At 59.1% G+C, this 21,430-nt stretch overlaps 1 protein-coding gene across 4 annotated transcripts; it reads left to right on the top strand.

The window, feature by feature from the left end:
• Positions 1 to 1,265: 1,265 nt before the first annotated feature.
• On the top strand, positions 1,266 to 20,521 carry NDRG4 (NDRG family member 4). Of its 4 annotated transcripts, XM_017821004.1 has the most exons (17): positions 1,266 to 1,350; positions 5,020 to 5,111; positions 5,549 to 5,593; positions 11,796 to 11,901; positions 13,161 to 13,281; positions 13,551 to 13,613; positions 13,819 to 13,879; positions 14,181 to 14,267; positions 14,364 to 14,420; positions 14,746 to 14,849; positions 15,376 to 15,432; positions 15,524 to 15,575; positions 16,279 to 16,326; positions 16,566 to 16,601; positions 16,794 to 16,845; positions 17,518 to 17,556; positions 18,179 to 20,521. In XM_017821004.1, exons 1-17 carry the CDS (start codon positions 1,314 to 1,316, stop codon positions 18,331 to 18,333), a joined length of 1,212 nt encoding a protein of 403 aa, XP_017676493.1. In that variant the 5' UTR covers positions 1,266 to 1,313; the 3' UTR covers positions 18,334 to 20,521. The 4 variants fall into 4 exon arrangements, with proteins under 4 accessions (XP_017676493.1, XP_017676494.1, XP_017676495.1 ...); XM_017821005.1 differs by lacking the exon at positions 17,518 to 17,556; XM_017821006.1 differs by lacking the exons at positions 1,266 to 1,350; positions 5,020 to 5,111; positions 5,549 to 5,593 and adding an exon at positions 9,537 to 9,668.
• The last annotated feature ends 909 nt before the right edge of the window (positions 20,522 to 21,430 follow it).

The raw sequence follows: 21,430 nt of genomic DNA, 5'->3' as shown, positions 1-21,430 counted from the left end.
GTAGTTTCCTCAGGCAACTTGGGAGCGAAGGCTGTTACATCCCTAACTGTGGGGAAAAAAAATGAATTAACTTGATACCAAAGAGGAACAGTGGCAGAATGGGTCTGCCCAGCTTAGAAACAAGTGGAATTCAGCCCTTGCTCTAGGGGCAGGCTAGGACCCTCTATCCTCACTGGACCAGCTCTCCCAATTCAGAACAATTCAGGTGATTCAGAACCTCCTGCTCTGCCCCAAACAGCTGTCACCCAACACCCCCAGCATCAATATGAGGGGGCAGTCATGCCCCCAGTCATGGCCTTCACTCTTGGGTGTTCCTTCAGACTCCATGACTATCACCATCTGCACTCCCTGGCACCTCCAGACCATGACAGCCCTGCTGTGCTGACCTTCACTGCACAGGTCCTTCTTATCCCAGGACCACCGACCCCTTTGACCATGACCACCCTATGCTCAGGGGAACCTGCATTCCCATGCTTCAGAGGACCCTCAGGTCATCCGTGTTTCTTTTCCTGGATACTCCCAGGCCCTTTGTCCTTCGTGGCCCCACTTTCTAGGACTCCCTAGACCCCTTAGCCATAATGGCCGTGTTCCAGGTATCACTTTTGCAGAGGCCCCTTCTTGCCCCAGATCCTCCCCGAGCATCTTGATTATCACCACCCCCTGCTCTCGGGGAGACCTAGACCCCATTGTACCCCAGGCTCCATACCTGGGGCTCCCCAAGGCTCCCACTGTGCCCTGCTCCTGCAACCGTATAACCACAGGGACCCATTGGTCCCATTGGCCATCACGGTCCAGCTCTGGGACCTACATGGTACCCTACAGGGTGACGTGTGCCACCCCCCCCCCAGCGTCTATCACTGCATCTTCCATGAAAACCCCCGAAGCCTCTATCCCTTGTGTAGCCCCCAGGGTGCCTCCATCCCTTGTGTAACCCCCAGGGTGCCTCCATCCCTTGTGTAACCCCCAGGGTGCCTCCATCCCTTGTGTAACCCCCAGGGTGCCTCCATCCCTTGTGTAACCCCCAGGGTGCCTCCATCTCCCGTTCGCTCCCTCCTCCCCCAGCACCGTCCCGAGCCCGCTGTTCTCCGGGCGCCCCCGCTCCCGATCGCGGCCCCGTCCCTCCCCTCGGGCGCCGGCGGGGGGAGGATCCGGCCGGCGGGGCCGTGCCCAGCCCAGCCCCTGCGCCGCCCCACACGCCCCGCACCGGCACCGACTCCGGCTCCGGCACCAGCTCCGGCTCCGCTCGCTCCCCGCGCCGGGGCCGCCGCCGCCCCTCCCGCCCCGCCCCGCCCGCCGGGACCCGCCGCCCCGGCATGAAGGTGCTTCGGCACAAGATCGAGCTCCTGACAGGTACGGCCCGGCCCCCCCGTGCTGGGGAGCGGGGAGGGGGGAGAAGCGAGGAGGGGCGATGGGGTGCGGGGAGTAGGAGCCTTCAGCCCCTGCCCGGGAGATGGAGCTGCCCCCCCACCTCTCCGGCCCGCTGCCTTTGCTCCCCCAGGTGTGGGCTGCCGCCCGTAGGATCGTTTTTGGGGTACGGGGGGTGATGCCTTGCTGCAGCGGGGAAAGCCCAGGCCGGTGGCGCTGGGGGAAGGGGAGACGGAGCCGGTAGCCCCTTGGCAAGGGGGGGCGGCACAGCAGGCAGCCGGGGGGTGGGGGTGGCCGGGGGACTGCTGGAGCATCCCTGCGGTGCCTCTCTGCTCCTCAGACAGCCTCTCCCGGGAGTCTCCCCGCTGCCTGAGTGCCCCGAGGAATGGGCTGGGCTGGGCTGGGAAGGAGGCTGCTCTTAGCAACAGCCACTGTGAGACAGCCTGAGCCCCCACAAAGCCCCCCGCTGCCACCCCCCCCCCCGACCCTGCGATGCTCAGCCCCTGCGTCAGTGGCACCGGGTCCCCTGGCCTGGTGGCTCTGGTGGTGTGGCTGCCCGATTCTGCTTCCCCCAGTTGCACCACACTGTTAGGCTGGGTTGTGGAGGCTGCTGGGGTGAAGACCTGTGCCCCTCATGGGGGCAGAGCAAGCTGTGGGTGTTCACCCTGCACTGGTGGGGCGGGATGTGGCCCAGGCTGTGTCACACTGGGGTTTTCCCCACAGTGTGGGGACCACACAGTGGTCCTGCTCGGGGGGGGGGGCAATTCTGTGGGCATGCAGCCGTGTCTCAGACTGAGTTGCAGGTTCCCTTCTTCCCTCTCCCAGCCTTGCTGGAGGCTGCCTTGGCTTCACTGCCTGGCAGGGGCCAGCCCTCACTTCTCCAGCTCTGCCTCCCCGTCTGTTGCACACTGCTCAGCCCGGAGTATCCGTGCCAACATCCCGTGGGTGCCACATCCGTACCAGGGCAGGACACAGGTAGTCAGTGGGGAGACTCCTGTGAGGCTGGTGCAACATCTGAGTGACCCCTGCCCTCCAACCAGCATAATAATAATTATTATTATTAATGATAATAACAATAACATCAAAAATATATTTTTGTGCTATGAGCTGGTTCTCCTCCAATAATCCAGCAGTGGGCTGCAGATCCCTGGGGAAGGTAAGCCAGCGTGACTGTTCCTGACCCCATCTACATACACAGTGCCAGGGCCCTGTTGGGCCAAAGCACTTATGTCCTGCTGAGTTTGGGACTAATTGGGAATTAGGGAAGAGGTGTGTCCCAGCTGTGTGCAGGAAATGGTGGCATTACACTGGGAAGGCAGAGTGGGAGCAGAGATGGGTGCGTTTGGGGTGGCACCCTGTGAATGGGTGCTTGTTGGAGGGGACTGGGGTGAGCTGCAAGGAAAGGGGCTTGTTTTTGGACACATTACTTTGGCATGAGATGGGAGCCAAGTTGTTTTGGCTTCCTCACCAGCACTCCTCACTGATAGCAGCCCAACTGGGCTGGGTGAGACTGCCCACAGCCCCACTGCTGCGCTGCCAGGAGCAGGGATGAGGGTTGGCAAGGGAAGCAGAGCACACAGGGAAGGTGGCAGAGTGGCTGTGACCCTGCTCACAGGCTTTGGCACCCATGGGACTCCCCTGTGTACTGATCCCTCCTCTGCTCCCACACTCAGCACCACTTCAGGTGACTGTCCATCATGCACTGAGGATGCTGGTTGGTGCAGGGCTCTGCCATGTCCCTCTCGAGCCAGCTGTGCCCCCCCACGGGAGCAAGGTCACGGGGCCTTTGCTCATTGCTCACCCACCCTCCCGCCCATATTAGCTGGAGGCTTTAATTAATAAAGGCATTCACCATACACTGAGTGCTGTTCCCGGCCACCCTGGGGCCGTGGCCACACGGTGGGTTGGCACAGCAGCGCGGGACGGCTCCTGCTCTCTTCCAGACCCAGCTATCGGTGAGGCTCATTTTTCTCCCATGTTTTACCCCGGGGTTGTGGGATTGCTGGGTCGGTGGCTCTGCAGGCTGTGTTGTCTCAGCTGTGCTGGTGGGCTGCAGACCAGGGTTTTCCCCACGCACAAAGCCCTTTCTCCGGCAGCAGCAGCAGCCCAGCCTGGAGCACACTCCCTGTGGGGCTGAAGGCACCACTTGGGCTTTGTGTGGCCTCTGGCCTGGAGGGACCCTCTGTGCATGGAGACTGCTGGTGCTGGGTGCCCTGGGACTCCCGAGAGGCTTCACAGTGGTGTTTCTCCCTCCAAACAGTTCTGGATTGTTGGATGGCTCCCAAGGAGCAAGGCAAAGTGCCGTGTCTGCAGAAAGCAGGCAGGTGGCACAGCCTGCTTGAGTTTTGAATAGAAAACCCGGTCAGATGAGCAAAAGCTGGCTTTAGAGGGGAGTTTATGACCAGCTCCTCTATTCATGGGGCCCTTTCAATGCTCATGGCATTGCTTGGACTTTCCACATTGTCAGCCCAGGATGATCTAGGTTTGGAGGTGGACAAAGCGTGGAGTAGGCTCAGCTGAGGCTGTGCAGATGGAGTGGGATCCGTGTCTGCTGTGGTGCAAGCACAGCCCATACCATCCTTGTTATGTCCAGGGAGATTGTACAGGGTGGTAAGCCAGTGTAGAGGGTTTGGGATTGATGCTGGCCCATCTGGAGCAGCAACAATTTGTCTGAAGGCTTGGCCTTGGGGAATGGTTCGAAACAGAGGCTGCAAAGGCAATGCCTGAGGTCTGGATCCTGCCTGAGTGCAGATAATCCCCTTGCACTGGGACTTGCCAGTTACCCATCCCATCTATACACAGGATTGTTCCCTGTGTCCCCATGTCTGTCACCCTCTGTGCGCAGCCAGCTGCTGATCTCCTTAAATCCCTCTGGTTCTGAGCTGGGCTTGTGCCTGGGGGTGTTTGTGGAGGTGCCAGCACTGGGGGTACAAAGTCCCTGGTCAGCAGCACGAAGTCTCACAGTGCTGCTGAGCGGCAGCTCCATGGAGAAGTCTGTCCCTACAAGCCCTGGGGCTGAGGTGCTGGCTGGCCAGCACCTGCTTCATGGGCAAGGAGAAGACTTTGGGAGCAAAGGCTGCGTACTCTGTTTTCTCCCATCATTACTATACAAACTTCAGGCTGTCTTTCTGCTCTCTTTCTGCTTGGAACATCCCTCTGCCTTCCCGGCATGGCTGAGAAACATCACCCCTTGCTCTGGCTGTGCAAGGAGATCTTCCTCTGTCCCATCCATACCTATCTGCAGCCTAAAACTTGCCAAAGAGTTGGAATTTCTCTCTTTGATTGATGCTGAAGGCTGGGATGGGAATTGGGATGTTCTTGCCCTGTGCTTATGAGGTGACCAGCATGGACAGATGAGGTTAGTCTCTCAGTTTGAATAAAACTGTGCCCTGGAGACAGGTTTGTCTTTAACTAGGAGAACTGGACCAGGGTAGGAGCTGGGAGCTGAGCTCATCTAGGCACATCTGCTCTGTGCCTGCTTCCAGCTCTCAGTGGAGGGGCTCGCTGTGGCCCCTGGACAAGCTGAAGCACCAAGTTCCCATGGTAGCTGGGTGGAGTGAAGCTGATTTGGGTCCCATCCCAAAAGGCTCCAGAGGGCTGGGGCGAAGGGGACAGAGGCAGGACCTGCCCTGACACCTCCCTTGCCCTGGGCAGGGCTGCTGCTGCAGGAGATGACCATGGCAGGGCTGCACGAGCTGCGCTTCACTGAGGAGAAGCCGCTGCTGCGGGGACAGGACGCCGAGCTGGTGAGTTTGGTGACCTCACTGGCTCCAGCTCCTGCACACAATGCAGGTGCTTGGGAGGGGTTGTGTGCTGGTATGGGGCATGTGTGGTACTCTGTGCGTGTGTGCTGGTGTTGGGCACACGTATGTGCACATGTGTGGTGTGCAGTGTGTGTGTGTGAGCGTGGAGTCGGGTTTGGCGGGATGGGGGGTGTGTGTGCAGACATGGCACATACATGCTCGTACACACTCGTGTGTGTGCACACACAGGTAGTGCGTGCACGTGTGTGCAGGTGTTGTAGATGTGGGTGTATGTGTGCACATGTGTGGGCTCTGGGGAGTGGGTGCCTGTGTTGTCAGGGGGCTTTGGGAGCTGGGTGGGCAGAGGGCGCTGTGGAATTGAGGTGCTGGGAAGGGATGTCTCTGTCCCTAATGGCTCCTTCTGCTCCTTCTCACCCCAGGAGAACTCGGATGTCTTCCTCTCCACTGTGGACACAGACTGGAAGGTAGGACCAGCCATGGGTGATGTCCCCCACCCTGGGTCTTGTGTGGGACAGCGTCCTGTGGCTGAGGAAGGCTGTGGGGCACTGAGCGGACCCGGGGGCGTTGCTGTCCCTCCTTCCATGGGGGTGCAGTGCCTGGTTGGTGTCTGTGCATGGGGCTGCACATCCATCGTGGTCCTCGTCAGGAGGGGATGGGGGACATGCTGCCAGCCATGCTCTGTGCTGGCGCTCAGATGTGGCTGGTGGGCACTTGGCCACGGGCTGGGGACAAAACCTTTAAAACAGGCAATTTCTTCTCAGGAAGGCAGAGCTGCTTTTCCAGCCCCTTTACCATTGCCATGGCAATGGTTTCCTGGGCAATGCCAGCTCCCTGCTTACATAAGGATGTTTGAAAGCCTCTTTCTTTTTTGGAGGGCTGGGGCATTGCCCCCTGTACCACCCACCTCTCTTGGAGAACAGGGCCCCTCTGCTCCCTTGGCTAGCACCTGCCTGCCTTGTACCTCCATTTCACCTCTCCAGAGGAGCCCCACAATATGGCTCCAGGGATCGTGGTGGGGAGAGCTCATGCCTGGCTCCTGTGTTGGTCTTTGTCCCTCTCACACCTCTGCCCAGGCTCATTGAGCAGCAGGCTCCCTCTGCAGAGACTGAGGTGCTGGAAGATAGGGAGGGAGGGTAGTTGGGCTGCCAGACCCCAGCTTGCTGCCTGTCCCTCTCCTAAAGCATCCCTTCTCCCAGGGGACACCAGTAATTGACTTGAAGTTGTATTTTGCCACTTTGCTAGCAACTGGGACCATTGGGAGAGTGGGCTTGGGTGGTGCTGGCTGAGCCCTGACAGGTCTGGCGCTGAAATAATAGCACCTGTAAGGGTAAAATAAATCTGGATTTCATTCATCCTGGGAGAGGGACAGGGGAGCACAGGTCCCTGTTTTAGCAGCCCCAAATCAGTGCCCAGACTTCTGGTGCTGGCCTGCTTGGTGTCTGTCACCTGTGTGGTGGCAGGATGCTAATCAGGGAATGAGACCTTTTGTCAGGATGCTGCGTGGTGGCTGCTGTGGTTCACAGAGTGGCAGACTTCTTGTGGCCCTCTTGAAAGCCACAAAATAATTAAAAAATGGCAGTGGTCAGAAAAGAAATGGTGCTTTTTCCAGCAGCTCCAAAGCTGGTGAGATGCTGGGGTTGTGAGTGGCAGGGTGTGCAGGGCTGGGCTGCTCCTTGCTCTGCTTGCTCAGAGTTCCTGGAGGGGAGACCAAACTATCTGGTATCACCAAAATGAGGGCAAAGAGGAAGATGGAGATGTGGAAAGAGAGGGAGGTGGCCGTGCCAGGCTGCCCAGACCTCTCAGTAGCACCACAAGGACCAGTATGACTCTTGCTCAGCTGTGCTGGGGCAGGGTTTGGTTGGCACTCGGGATGCTAAAGAGCAGTGACCCTCCCAGGACAATCTGCATGCCAGTATTTCAGGGATAGGCCCACGGTGTTGTCACACCACGTCCCTGGTGGTGCCAAGTGGAGCGGGTATGGACAGCAAATGCCACAGTGATGCGTCTCCATCCCCTCGGGACCTAAAAAAGGAACTGGGCAAAGATCAACTGAACTTTTCCCAAGCCAGCCGGGCCCTGTGCCCTCTTGGTTCCACTCCAAGAGCCTCAGGGTAGGAATGGGACGAGTTTCTCAGGCTGTGCCAGGGCAACCCCCTCCTTTTCCCCACCCTGGCATTTGCAGGTTGGCTCTGTGCAGAGGCTGGGGGCTGCCTGCCATTCCTTGGGGAGATCTTACCCTATTTTCTAGGCTCACCTCCTTGGGATAATTCAATCTATCCCCCAGCTTAACTCTTCCCTGTCCCTCTGCTCCTCCCCAGAGCCAATCACTGCTCCCTTGGCAGGATGCTCAGGACTGGCTGGGGCAGTGGTGGGGAGTGGGAAGCCCCCACTGCTGCCAGCTGAAGTGAAGCCCTGGGGGCTGCTGACATAAGCCAAGGTGCAGGAGTGCCAGGGGCAGGTGCCCTGAGACCTGGATGCCCTGCATCCAGCAGGAGGTCTAGGCCACCCGCCAGGCAAGTGGGCTAGTAGCCAAAGGGGTGGCAATCCCATTTGATACTATTCAAGCAGAGTCAGCCTTGCTCAGCCCTCCCATCTCCCTGCAACCCTTTTGCTTTCGTGCTTTACTTCACCATGGCTCTTCCACCCCTTCTCTCCTCTCCTTTGCCACCTTCTGTCTTTTTTTGCCCCTCTGCATCTCTTGTTTTTTTCCCACGGGCTGTGGCTGCTCAGGCTCTTTGGCTCCACAGGCAGCAGGGCTGAGGAAAGCAAAAATGGCACCTGGAGGTGTGAATGGCTTTGTACCTGTGCCAGGAACCACCTGAGAGCTGAGCTTTCCTCACACAGCCGGTCCTTCATTCGCAGAGATGCATCTTCCCAGGCCTGGGTTTGAGCTCCCTGCAAGACAGAGCAGAGCAGAGTAAAGCCTCTTTGGTGGAGGCGAGGTGAATGCCACCCCTCTGCCTGTCTGTCTGTCCTTTGTCCCACATCTAGACCCCCTGGCTGCCCAGCCCTGACTTGTTTGCAGGACTTAGCTTATAGTGGCTCCCTGAAGGGCACCAAAGAGACCGTGGGACTCCTCCTCCATCTGAGATTGTCCAGCTTTGTCCCAGTTCTGCCAAGCTGGGCAGTGGTGCTGGGATGGGCAGGGACAGGCAGGGTGCAAGGGGATGGCACCCAGAGATTTCTGGGGGGTTTTTGGGCTGTGGTGGCACGAGGCTGTCCTTGGGTGAGAGTTGCAGGCAGATGGAATTGCTCTCTCACAAAGTCTTGTTGGAATCAGGGAAGAAACCATCTGCTTGCATGCATGTACACATTGGGATACACGTGTGTGTGTGTGTGTGTATGTGTGTGTGTGTGCACAGCATGTGTCAGTCCAGGGACAGGATCCAACCCCTTGGTGCTGCTGGGTTGCCTTTCCTTTGCCTTATTTACCTGCCACTGGTGATGTCCAGGTCGGGGCTAAATCCTGCACTTCCCCTGCCTGCCATCATCCCGCAGCAGGTGGGATGACTGTGCTGCTGGTAACAGAGGTGTCTGTGCAGTGTTCACGTGTGTACATGTGTGTGCCCCTCTGCGCACGTGTGTCCAAGGTTCTGCGTGTGTGCAGGTTTTTGTGCATCCATGAGCATTAGTGATGGCCATGGCATACATGCTAAGCACACGGGAGAAGGATGCAGCAGGCGTGCTCTTAGTATGCACATGACCATGGACATACGTGTACAGGAACATGTGCTGACACAGACACACTGGGCCTGGCCCCGTGGGGGTTGTGCACAAGTATTTTGTGGAGTGTGTGTGCTTCAGTAGGTATATCAATTTTTCCAAGGTTTGCATGCACAGATGTGGTTTTGCCTGGTCCCTGTGTGCCCATGTTGGTACGTGTTCCTGTGCATGTTCATGCGTGGTCACGTGCACACGTGGAGCATGCCTGCCTCGTCCTCCTCCTGCTTGTTTCGTGTGTACCCATGTCCATCTGTGGCTCTGTGTGTGCTGCCTGTGCATCGCTGCGGGGCCTTGGCCCGGCTGGCTGTGGGCTCGACCATGATTCTGCATGTTTGTGTGGGGCTGGGTTCCATGTGTGTGCAGTGGGTGCACGGAGCATGGATGGGCTCTTCCCTGGCCGTGCTGGGTCTGTCGCGAGGGGTGCGAGTGCAGCCCGGTCCAGACACCCCGCCTGTGTCTGTCTGCCGAAAGTGGGAAGATGGAGAAGGTACCGCACGGTGCCAGGCGTTTTTTCTTCATAAACAAGGGTATTTGGGGCCAATTGGAGCATGAATAATTCCCGCGGCAGCCAATGGCTGAGTGCTGGCTCCATCGCGGCGCTCGCCTGCAATGGAGGCCAAACCTGCCGAGGGGGAAGGGAGAGGGAGGGCTTAGCGCAGGGCTGGGGCTCCGCTATAAATCGAGGCGAGGGGCTGAGCCAGCGCAGAGCTCTGCTTCGCCCCAGCCCTCTGCACTGACGGGAGCCCGTGCTTGGCCCACACTGCCAGCGCATCCTCATCCACCCACTTCCTCACCATGCCGGAGTGCTGGGATGGGGTAGGTACTGCCGTCCCCGTGTTGGCTGCCCTCCCTTCCCGGGGAATTTTGCCCCAGTATTTCTCCTGCTTGCCCAGGATGGGCCTTTGCATCCAGCAGGGCTCGCTGTGGGGCACTCAGGCATTGAGGCAGGTGGGACCCACTGCTGGGGAGCCCTTCTTTCCCCCAGCCCTGCTGCCGCATCCCTGCCGTGCCGCAGGTTTTGGGGACGCATTGTCCTTGAGCATGTCCTCCCCGAGCCCGGCGGAGATGCTGCGCCGAGGCTGAGGGTGAGTGGCTGCGTCCCGTGCTGGGGCTGTGTGCTGATGGGGGGGCTCTCTGCCCCTTCCCCACCCCCTGGGTTGCAGAGGGAGAAGGTCTCTTGCTGTTTTGAAGCAATCCCTCGGTTGCTTTCCGGCCTCTGGGTGATGGCAACACCCGATGGCAACAGGCTGGTGAGTGAGGTGGGAGCACTGCAGCGGTGAGCAGGTAACCTGGACATGGGTGGGCTCTGTCAGACACCTATCGGTGCTGAGACCTGCACGCCCCTTCTTGCTGGGGCTATGGGTTTTCTATGCCTCTCTCTCCTTGCTGCCTGCCTCCCCTGCATCCCCAGCCTCTCCCCTCCAGAGAGCATCCCTGCGGCAAAGGGCAGGGCTGTGGTACCCAGCGGTGCTGCAGAGGCTGCACCATGGGCAGGATGTGCCTGGCTTGGCGGGGGGTGGAGGTAGCAGTGCTGAGGATGGATCCACTACCTTGGGCATGTGATTTTGGGGTAGGATTGAAGGCTGAGCTGTTTGGGCTTTGATGGAGACTGTGAGCATGGTGATGGCAAGGAGGCAGCCCTGTGCCCAGGATCAGACCACATGGATGCCTCCTGCTCTGTGACCTTGGGCCAGGCCCCTCCTCTGCCTCAGTTTCCTAATCTGTTTTGCAGAGGGATGTCCCTGCTCATGGACTGCTGCCTGATGCAGCTGCATCAGGACAGCTGTGGATGAGGGCTGGTGGGGTCAGGGTGCCCTTGGGGGCCGAGAGTTGTCTCCACAGAGTCCTTGAGGTGCCTTCGGGTGCTGTGCTCCCCCAGGGACAGCAGATCTCGGTGAGGGGAGGCACTGCAGTGAGGAGACCCTGTCCTGAGGTGGTTCCTCCCACCCAAGGCCTGTGTCCTTCAGAGTCCTTGGTGGCGCGTAACCCGCGTGAGCATCCACGTACCTGCTCCCCTCCCACCAGCCCATCCGTGGGGCTGCCGGTGCCAGCAGTGAGGACCGTGATGGTTGGGCACCCTGCCATCATCTCCTGCCTGCCCTGCCCAGCACATGATGCTCCTGCACCCACCAGATCCCAGCTTCTAGGTCACTGCCAGTGGACTGGCTGGCAGGTGTGAGCATCTGGAGGGGACCTCTGGTCCCTTGTCCCTGGGCAGCACCTGGGCTCACAGCTTTGGTTTCCCTTGCTGGCTGGGAACAAGGGCCAGGGCAGCAAGGCTGGAGCCCTCCTAAACAGGGAAACTGAGACACAGGTAGTCTTGTTCTCTGTATGAGGGCACTGGCATTTCAGACCAAAGGTTTCTAAAGTTACTTTAGCTGTAATTTTGGGAGCTGGTTGCAGCGTTTCCTGGAATGGTGTCTGGGTTCTGACCTCTGCCTGTTTGTCCCAGGCACAGCGAATCACTTCCCAGCTAGGCCATGCTGTGAAGCCCCACCCTGTTGCCAAAATTTCCTCAGTCCCAGGCCCTCGAAGATCTCCTGTCCTGTCCTGTGGTCCACCTGTCCCATCCCATGATCCTCCTTTCTCAAGCCCTCTTGGATCCCATCCCTTGATCCCACCCTGCGATCCCATCCCATGATACACATGTCCAATCCTAAATGCTATGATCCTATCCAAAGTCTTCCCTTCCCTTCCCTTCCCTTCCCTTCGGGAGCTGATGGAAGCTGGGAGCATTTGTATGTGATTTGTCCTGCTTTCTACCACCTCTGGGATGCCCAAAGGTGGTTTTTTTTTTCCCTGGAACAGCTGCCCCTCTTTCCCTTGTCCTCCCATGGGACCAGCCATGTGGGGAAGCATGCACCCAGCGAAGGGTGTGATGGCAGGGCAGGAGAGGATGTCTTAGGGCAGGTGGGCATCACATCATCTCTCCTCTTCCCCCAGGAACATGACATTGAGACCCCCTATGGGCTGCTGCACGTGGTCATCCGGGGCTCTCCCAAGGGGAACCGCCCGGCCATCCTGACGTACCACGACGTGGGGCTCAACCGTGAGTGCTGCTCCCTGGGCCGAGGGTGCAAGGGCAGGTGGGAGTGAGCCCGAGGCTGCATGGGGTGCCAGGACATAGGGCCAAACCCCTGGCTCAGCTCCTTTGCCTCCTCCCGTGGAGGGTCCCCTGGCTGCATTCGGTCCCCCCAGGCATCTGGAAGCATGGGGGGAGTTTGGGTGCTCAAAGCCCAAAGCTCAGGCCAGGTACAGCCAGGAGTGCTTGGCTACCCTGGTGCTGTCTGTCTGCCCGCCCACACCAGGCAGGGATGGCACACAGGGGGTGCAGGGTTGGTCCCCACTGCTGCCAGCACCACCAGCCTGTTGGTATTCAGAGCATGGACCCAGCTGGCAGCAGGATGTAGTGGGGGACAAAAGAGACTGGGAATGGCAGAGAAGGAGGGACCTTGTCAGGAGGGGAAGGAGTGACCCTGGCCAGAGGCTCTGGATATGGAGACGCTGCACTTTCTATCAGCCTGCAGCCTTGGTCCTGCACCCCAGACCCCTGCCCTGGGCTGTGCCCTCCAGCTGAGCCAGGATGCCCAATTCCCTGTGAGCAGAGAAAAGCATTTCCTGCTCTGCTGGCAGCTGAGGCTGAGTCACTGACGTGCAACGTGAGCTGCCTCAGCATCACAGCAGCTCTGTCGTGTCCAGGTACACGTCATGTTGGCTGCAATGGGCCCTACAACTGCCTCATCCCACATTCTGGGAGGGATATCCTGGCACTGATGCCATGGGGCAGGACCCCTCCAAGCCCCAGCAGTGTCTGTATGCCACTGCAATGGCAGGGGCCTGTCCACAGCAGCACTGTGCCTGTTTCTTTGACTGTTTCCAAGCAGGCAGATTTGCAGCTGTTTCTCAAATGCCATGTTTGCTTGAGCCCTTTCTGGGGATTTTGGATGGGGCCGATAATACTCCAGGCTGCTAATCCCACTGCCCGCTGGGTGGTCTTGCAGCCCTGGGTTTGAATCCCCCAGTCCCATTCCTCCAAGGCTCATTAGTGAGGCTCACCTCAAACTCCTCATCCTCCTGGCTGTGTCTGTCCATCTCTGTGCCTCCCGACACCTGTAGGGATGCAGCCCTTGCTGCAGTAGCTGCAGGGATGAGGAGCGTGGAGGGAAGGGGATGGGATGGCTTTGGTGGCATGTCACGTCCCGCTTGAAGGGCAGAGGGAGGGCATGCAGCCTCTGTCCATGCTTCCCTGACCCACCAGGCCCCAGTGCCAGGGTGTTTGGTCTCTGATCTCCACCTGCCCTTTGACAGACAAGCTTTGCTTCAACACCTTCTTCAACTACGAGGACATGCAGGAGATCACGAAGCACTTTGTGGTGTGCCATGTGGATGCGCCGGGCCAGCAGGCAGGAGCCTCACAGTTCCCTCAGGGGTAGGTGCCAGTTTGTTCAGTGGCCCACTGTGCCCACCGGGATGGCACCTCCCTGTCCTTTGGGTTGTCACTGCTTGGCAGTCGTGCCCTGCCTGTGGGTCTCTCCAAACTGTGTCAAAGCCCATGGCAGATGACTGGCCCAGGGTGAGCAATGGGGTGATTTGCAAGTGGGTGGCATTTCCCTGCCCACTTCAGGCTGGCAAGCTGCCCCAGATACCCCACTCTGAACAGGGTCCATAACCAACATTCTGTGCCTCCCTGTGCCACAGGTACCAGTATCCATCCATGGACCAGCTGGCTGCCATGTTACCCAGTGTGGTGCAGCATTTCGGGTGAGTCAGCCTCTCCTCCATGGCTGCTGGCTGAGGGTCCTGGGCAGGGAGAGGGGCAGAAAGCAAGGGTTTGGGGTTGGGAGTTATCCCTGTAAGCTGGCAGCCTGCAAATCTTCTTCTGCCCAATGCTGTGGGTGGAGGGATGTCCCAGGGAACATGTACTGGAGCTGACTGTCCCACCCTACTCACCTCTCCATATTTGCAGGTTCAAGTACGTGATCGGGATCGGTGTTGGGGCAGGAGCCTACGTGCTGGCCAAGTTTGCGGTGAGCCTGGGGCTGGGATGGACTGGCCCTGAGTTGCTGGTACCTGCCGTCAGCCAAGGGCATAGGGAAAAGCAGGAGCTGACACCTCCAGGCAGCCTCTGCTGCTGCAAAGGCTCGTGGAGGGATGTGGGGCCAGGATGGCAGTGCCATGGCCGTGGTGTCTGGGCAGTCTCGCCACAGGTCTCCCATCGCTCCAAGGACCACATCAGCTCTGTGCAATGCCTGTGCAGTGATGCTGGTGGGGGCTGCCCAGGGCATATCTTTCCTCCCCTCTGAGCCTTTCCTCTCTTGCTCACTGCAGCTCATCTTCCCTGACCTGGTCGAAGGACTGGTCCTCATGAACATCGACCCCAATGGCAAAGGCTGGATTGACTGGGCAGCTGCCAAGGTGGGCAGGGACCCGATCCCTCCTGCTGGCCCTGGCGGCTCCCTGGAGCAGGAGCCAGCCATGGCAACGCTGTAACTCCCTGTGCTCCCTCCACAGCTCTCTGGCCTCACCAGCACACTGCCGGACATCGTCCTGTCCCACCTGTTCAGCCAGGTAAGGGCTGTGCATGCTGCCAGCTCCCTGCCACCAGCCCCCTACCCAGCACCCGGCTGGGTCACCTGGGCTGTGCCCTTCTGGGTGCTGCAGTGCCTCTGCAGCATGCTCAGGGTCAGGGTTAGTCAAGCCCTGCCTGACCTGGGGATTAGCCTTGAAGAATTTGTGACTCATGCCCACGTCCTGCCTGGGTGTGCAGCACCCCTGTGCCCAGCTGCACTGCCCAGCATCCTCCTCCTTGTCCCTGCTGACCAGCATGGCATGGGCAGGACTGGAGGAGCAGGGTATGTCCCTGACACGTGATCTCCATTCCCTCCTGGCACAGGAAGAGCTGATGAACAACACGGAGTTGGTGCAGAGTTACCGGCAGCAGATCGGCAGCGTGGTGAACCAGTTCAACCTCCAGCTCTTCCTCAACATGTATAACAGGTGAGTGCTGCAGGCAGCCCCTGTCTGTGCCAGGGCAGGGGGCTGCGGTGCTGGTGGGTGGCTCTGAGGTCACTGTGGGGATCCAGACCCGTGTTGGGTGCTGTCATCACCCTGTTGTCACCTCCAGCATAGGCAGGCAGCAGTGCAAAGTTGTCTGCCACTGCTGGCTGGGGATGTGGGAGTGGTGGTACCTGTGCCAGAGGCTTGCCATGTCCCAGAGCCCACCACCATGGGTGCACATCCCCTGGTCTTCTCTTGCACTGGATGCTGGCACAGGCCTGGGAAAGGAGGCAGAGATGCTCTCCCATGTGTGCAGGGGGTTGAGAGCCCTGCCACTCTGCTGGGTGCTGCATCCCATGGCATGGGCTCTGCTTGGGATGACTGTGGCATCCTCCTTCCACAAGGTGCTGGGACAGTGAGGCTGGGTGCTGCTTCCAAGGGCTGGCAGTGCCACAGTTCTTGTGCTATGGCATGGGTGGTGGCATCTGCCCATGGGCTCACACTGGCCCTCTTTTTCCTCCATCAGCCGCAGGGACCTGGACATCAACCGGCCTGGGACTGTACCCAATGCCAAGACGCTGCGGTAAGAGTTGTGCTGGCATGGAGGGGTCCCAGGGCAGTGGAGTTCACCCAGCCCAAACCCTGACCGTGCCCCTTCCTTCTCTCACTTCCAGCTGCCCCGTGATGCTGGTGGTCGGAGACAATGCGCCTGCTGAAGAGGGGGTGGTGAGTGATGGTGTAGTGCCTGTCGGGTGGCACACAGATGATGCCCATGCGTGGGCACGCACATGTTCACTGCCTGCTCAGACACATGTCAGCTCCCATGGGAGCTGCGTGGGAGCGTGCTCGTGTGGGCACCTGTGCACATGCATCTGTGCATGGTTGCCACACCTGGAAAACCTCCCCTTTTTCATATGCCCAGACGTGCTCACAGTGTGCCCACTCAGATGTGTCAGCACACGGGCACACTCCTTGCTTGGCCTCGTGCACCCAAACAGCTGCTGGGGTCCTTCCACACATCCACGTGGTTGTCCACCCTTGCACAGTCAGCCACAGTAGTGTGCAGGTGGCCACATTTGTATGGAATGTGTTACTGCACGCTCACCCCCCCCTCCTCCATCACATGTACCTCCGTGCATGTGCACATGAGCACCCTTGTGTGTGTGTACACACGTGTGTGACACATGGAATGCCTCACCAGCCACCCTCAGCTCCCCTTCCAGCCCTCACCCAGACATTGCCTGGAAGAAGGAAAGACCCCTCTGTCCCATGGCACAGGATGGTCATTCTGCAGGCTCACGGCTCGCCTAGTGTCCTGTCTCCTCCTGGCTAGGGTGGGATATGCCAGCTGGAATGCTGTGGGCCATCGGGGGTACATGTGGGCAACTTCTGCTTGGCTCAGGGCTAATGTCATTTCTCTTGCCCACAGGTGGAGTGTAACTCCAAGCTGGATCCCACCAACACCACCTTCCTGAAGGTAGGCCAGTGGCAAGGGGCAGCTGGGAGGTCCCTGCTGCCCATGAAGTGCCCCACTGCCCTCTGCCCCAGGGCTGCAGAATGTCCCCATCTCCCCATTCCAGGTCCCTCCTGGCCATTGGGGCTGGGGATGTATGGGGAGAACAGGGTGGCCCCAGCAGTGGCATCCTGTCGTGGGTACCAGGGGATGGTGGATGGTACAGACACCCTGCCAAACTAAGCAGGACCTTCTCTCTGCAGATGGCTGACTCCGGTGGGCTGCCTCAGGTCACACAGGTGAGCCCCCACAACTTCCCCAGTTAACTGGATATACTGGGCTCTGAGACATGTACTGTGCTGTCCCTGGCTAGGTGGGAATGGGCTGATGAGGGCATAGGGGTCTTGTGCAGGGGTGCCAGGGGTGGCCTGGGGCTGAGTGGGGCTCTCAGCCTTGGTGCTGCCTCAGCTCAGCCAGCTCTCTCCCTACAGCCAGGCAAGCTGACCGAAGCCTTCAAGTACTTCCTGCAAGGCATGGGCTACAGTGAGTGCCGGGGCTGGGCGTGGGGCTGGTGTGGGGCTGGCGTGGGGCTGTGTGTGCATGTGTGTGTGTGTCTGTGTGCACGTGTGCTGACCCTGCTGCCGGAGAAGAGCCTGGCACTGCTGTGTGTCCATCCTGATGGAGAGCTGCATGTGTCTGTGACTCTGTATGTGCAGGTGTGGATCATGTCTGTCCGTGTGTCCGCAGGGGCACGGGATGTACAGGCTCTGTGTGCACACAGGTGTGTGTACAAGGGCTCTGTGTGTACATACATGTGTGGACCAGGTCTCTGTGCAAGCGTGCACACGTGTGTGTGTTTGTGTGTGCACAAGCAGGGGCTGTGTGTGTGCAACAAAGACGAGCGAGTCCATGTGCACAAGTCTGTGTGAACGTGTTTGCTTAGGTCCATGACCACGTGTGTGTATGTGTTTGGGTCTGTGCATACCTGTGCGTGCATGCAAAAGTCCATGTGCACACGTGTGTGTTTGCAGGTCCATTGCGTGTGTGTGTGTGTGTGTGTGTGTGTGTGTGTGTGTGCAGTTCTGTGTGCCCATGTGCGGGTTCGTGTGCAGGCACACTTGGGGCTGGGTGGGGGCTCCTGGCTCAGTGGAGCCCAGAGAGGGCTGATGCTCTCTCTCTGCCCTCTCTGCCCTTCTCCCGCTCCACCCCTGCCAGTCACCCACCTGAAGGATCGGAGGCTGAGTGGAGGCACAGGTACCGCTCAGAGCTGCTCAGCCCATGCCCGCTGCTGCATGGTGCCTGCCTGGCCTGTGCCCTCGAGCTGCCTGGGCACCTTTGGGAGCAGCCTGGGTGCAGGACTGGCCCTTCCCAGCCAGATGCCTACTGCCTCGCTCCGCTTTGCCTGAGCCGGGGCTGGGGGCTGAGAAATGGCACTTGGAGAAGCCCCCCTCCATGCAGGCACAGCCTCAGCAGCGTGTCCACTGTGCTCTCCTCCAGCTGTCCGGGAGCTGTGCCCATCGGGCATCCTGGCTGGGGGAGGGTGTCACCTTCCCTGCACACCCTGGGAGCCGGGGGAGTTCCCATCCCAGCTCACTCCTTCCCTGGAGCCTGGCAGCCAGGGGTCCCCACTGCCTGATGCCTGGAGGTTGCATGCCCAGGAGTGGGTCTGGTGTGCAGCCTGTCCCAGGGCCACCTGGCCCTGCCCTGCCATCCCTTACCAGCCTGGAGCTGCTCATGTTGCCACAGCACCGCTTGCTGCAAGCTTGTGCCAGGGCTCATTCGCATCGGGGAGTGGGACCGGCAGCAGTGTTGGCTCAGGTGCTGGTGGTTTTCGGAGGGAGCTGAGCACCCTGGCCGTCTCTCTGTGCCCGTGCAGTGCCATCTGCCAGCATGACCCGCCTGGCACGCTCCCGCACGGCCTCCCTCACCAGCGCCAGCTCTGTGGATGGCACCCGCCCACGTGCCTGCACCCACTCGGAGAGCACCGAGGCCATGGGGCAGATCAACCACACCATGGAGGTATCGTGCTGAGGTCCACGCCCGCCACCGACGTCTCCTTCAGAGCCATCTCCCATCCGTCAGCATCCCGCCAGCACCCACCCGCCCCGTGGACATCCTCCACCAGGGCTCTCGCTTCTTTGGGGTCAATTTGTCTTCTTTGCCGCTGGCCTCACCCCCTTGTCTGGTACAGGAGAAGGAGAGGGGCTTTGTCCAGCAGTCACACATGGTTCTGCATTGGTCCTCACCCTCCCTAGCATCGGCTTGGCCCCAGCTTGGGAGGGTGGGTGGCAGGGGGACAGGGCCAGGATGGGACAGCAGGGTCAGGGTGGTGAGATGGGGACGGGATGTTGGGATGGGATGGGATGGTGGGATGGTACAGGACGTGGAGAGGACACAGGAGGTAGGTTGGTCCCCCAAGGTCAACTGATGGCTGACCAAGTCAAAAGGAAGACAGGAACAGGGAGCAGCGCTTATTGGGAGGTCACTGGTCCATTCTTAGGGATGCAGCTTTCATTTCTCCCTGATGGCCCTTTCTGGGGAGACCTAGCACAGGATCCCCCAGCACACCCAGGACCTGCTGCCCCAGAGCTGGCTGAGCCTTGTGAGAAATCACATCCCAAGCTTTCTTTGCCCTAGTCATGTACCCTGAGGGCTGCCCCAGGGCAAGTGGAGAGGGGTCAGCCCTGCTCCATAAGCCATCAGGGCAGGAGGGTGGCATGAGTGTCCCCCTGCCTCTGCCCATACCCTTGCCTGTGATGGCACTTCCTTGGTCCCTTGTTGCAAGAAGGATAATCACCGCCTGCCACAAAAAATGCACCGGGAAGGGGGCAGTGAGCTTGCTTGGTCCCTGCCACACTGTCAGTTCCCCTCCCAGCTGAGGCTGCCAGGGCCCAGAGACCACTGGTTTTGGGGATGTCACACAGCAAATCCCACCTCCAGTTTTGCCACAGCCTGTGGGTGTCACCACCGTGGAGCCATTAGCAATAAGATGAGACACTCCCCCTGCCATGCTGGGGAACCCTCAGCACCCTCTGCCCCACAGGGTGCATCCCCGCAAGGTGCTGGCAGTGTGGGGTGACCCATGGGACATGGGGAGCACACCAGTGTCTGGCTTTGCCTACAAAGCTGGCCAGACCCACCATGGCCCTCCAAATCCACACCCCCCACCTCTGGCATTCCGCCTGCGCGCTGAGCGAGGCGTCTCTCAAGGGCTTGGCTCCCCCCGAGCCGTGGGGCCCCATCCGGACTCCGGGTGGATCTGGTCTCTCACAGTCGGCACGGAGATCCATGTCATCCCATAACCCCACCATTGGCCCGAGCTGCCAGAGCAGCAGAGCCCAGCCCCTCCTGCGCCCGGTGTAAGGCACAGGTAAGGCCCTGGCTCTGGTGATGGGTGCTCAGGTCTTCGTAGGTGTTCCATGGGGGACCTGAGCAGGGACCTGTAGGGAACCCACCGGGTGCCACCATTTGGGTGAGCAGAACCAGCCCGCTGGAAGCAGGTCCCACCCAGCCCTACAAAAGCATTTGCCCCCCCTGCCCCAGACCCTATCCTTGCTCCCCAGTGAAGGACACACAGGTCCTGGGGCTCCCAACGGGTGTATGAGGGCTTTTGGCCCTGAGACCCGTGCCCCACATGACCCCTCACAAATTAAAAGGCCACCCCAAAACACCAGTGTCCCCGTTTGTCCCCTACTTTGTTCTGCTGTGTGCTTCCTTCTTGGTGTGACTCTGAAAGCTGCATAGCTCCTTTTTATGGTAGATACTGCTGCGATCACTTGTTTTTTCAGCGTGTCTTTCCAGATGATATATATATATAAATACCTATACATAATATATATATAAGGGTTTGCCCAGTCCCTGACGTTTTTGGGTTCACTCCTCCTCGCATTCTTGTCCAAGCAGTGCCGTGTGGTTTCCCTGGAGGTGGTGTGGCTGTGCTCGCCTTCAGTTCCTCACCTTGGTTTTGTTGGTGGGTTTGTTTGTTTTTCCCTGGTGGTTTGTTCTTTTGATTTTTGTTGGTTTTCCTTTTTTCCCAGTCACAGCGGAATTTAATGCATTTTCCTGTCTGAGTGCAGCCTGATTTTGTCACAGCGGCATCAAGGCTGCAGCACTCATGAGACAGCAATATGTAAACCAGATTTAACTAACCTGTTGCTGTAGAGAGGATTTACTGTGTTGGAAATAAACCAACAAACTAATAAAGATGTTGAGAACCTGCTGTGCTCTTTGCAACATGCTGCAGGGAAATGGGTCTGAGCCCACCTGGGGCCTGCCTGCAGAGATCTGGCAGGCAGGGAGGAGAAGAGGGGACACCTTGTCCACCAACCTCACTAGGGATGCCCGTGGAGGAAAGCCCAGCACCCCACAGTGCACAGGGGGGGAAGCTGTGGGGTGGTTTGGCTTTGGGATGCCCCATATGTCAGGAATGGATGGAGGCTGGAAAGCTGCCACCTGTAGCCCAGACAGGTTGGTTCCAAGGGGTGCCCACTGGGGAGGAAAAAGACCCATGGCTGCACAACTCAGGGGATGAGCAGAGTCCCTGGGAGATCCAGCCTCACTGTCCTCTACCCGGACTGCAGGCTTCCTGTTTGTCTCCCCATCAAGGTCTGAATGTTCCAGGCCATAGCCCTTTCCAAATGCATGAAGCCTTCCCTGGGAAGGATCATTTCCTTACATCCTAGTCCTTGTCCCTGCTCCAGTGTGTCAATGTCTGCCTTGTACAGGTCCAGACTGGTCCCAGTCCCTGAAGAGGGTCCCAGAGCCTCTTCACATTCATGGTTGCCTGGGGTGGGCAGAGAAGAGCCTGGACACATGGGGAGGGAATGCAGACTGCCAAGACTGAGCTGAGAATTGGGCAGGCAGCCCAGGAGCCTTTCTTGGCTGGCTTGCCTGGAGGGGTCTGCTGGTTGCCCCCCATGGCCAGGGTGAGCCTCATCTGTGGGTTGGGGGGTGTTACACTGTACACCCTTATCACTGAAATGCTGTAATGCTGCTGGACACATTCAGGACATACTTTGTGCTATACAGATGGCTGGGATGGGATAACTGTCAGACAAATGATTTCCACATTCTGACTGAATGCAATTCACAGAGCACTGGATGCTGAATGCTAACAGACTGCAACAGA

Source organism: Lepidothrix coronata, unplaced genomic scaffold, assembly GCF_001604755.1.
Source record: "Lepidothrix coronata isolate B3197 unplaced genomic scaffold, Lepidothrix_coronata-1.0 Scaffold87, whole genome shotgun sequence".
NCBI lineage: Eukaryota > Metazoa > Chordata > Aves > Passeriformes > Pipridae > Lepidothrix > Lepidothrix coronata.
This window is presented reverse-complemented; position numbering and strand designations above follow the sequence as displayed.

Coding starts and splice junctions, on each gene's coding strand:
- NDRG4 (XM_017821004.1), top strand. CDS start 1,314: ATGAAGGTGCTTCGGCACAAGATCGAGCTCCTGACAG. Junction 5,112..5,548: donor GGGGACAGGACGCCGAGCTG/GTGAGTTTGGTG, acceptor TTCTCACCCCAG/GAGAACTCGGATGTCTTCCT. Junction 16,327..16,565: donor CCAACACCACCTTCCTGAAG/GTAGGCCAGTGG, acceptor TTCTCTCTGCAG/ATGGCTGACTCCGGTGGGCT.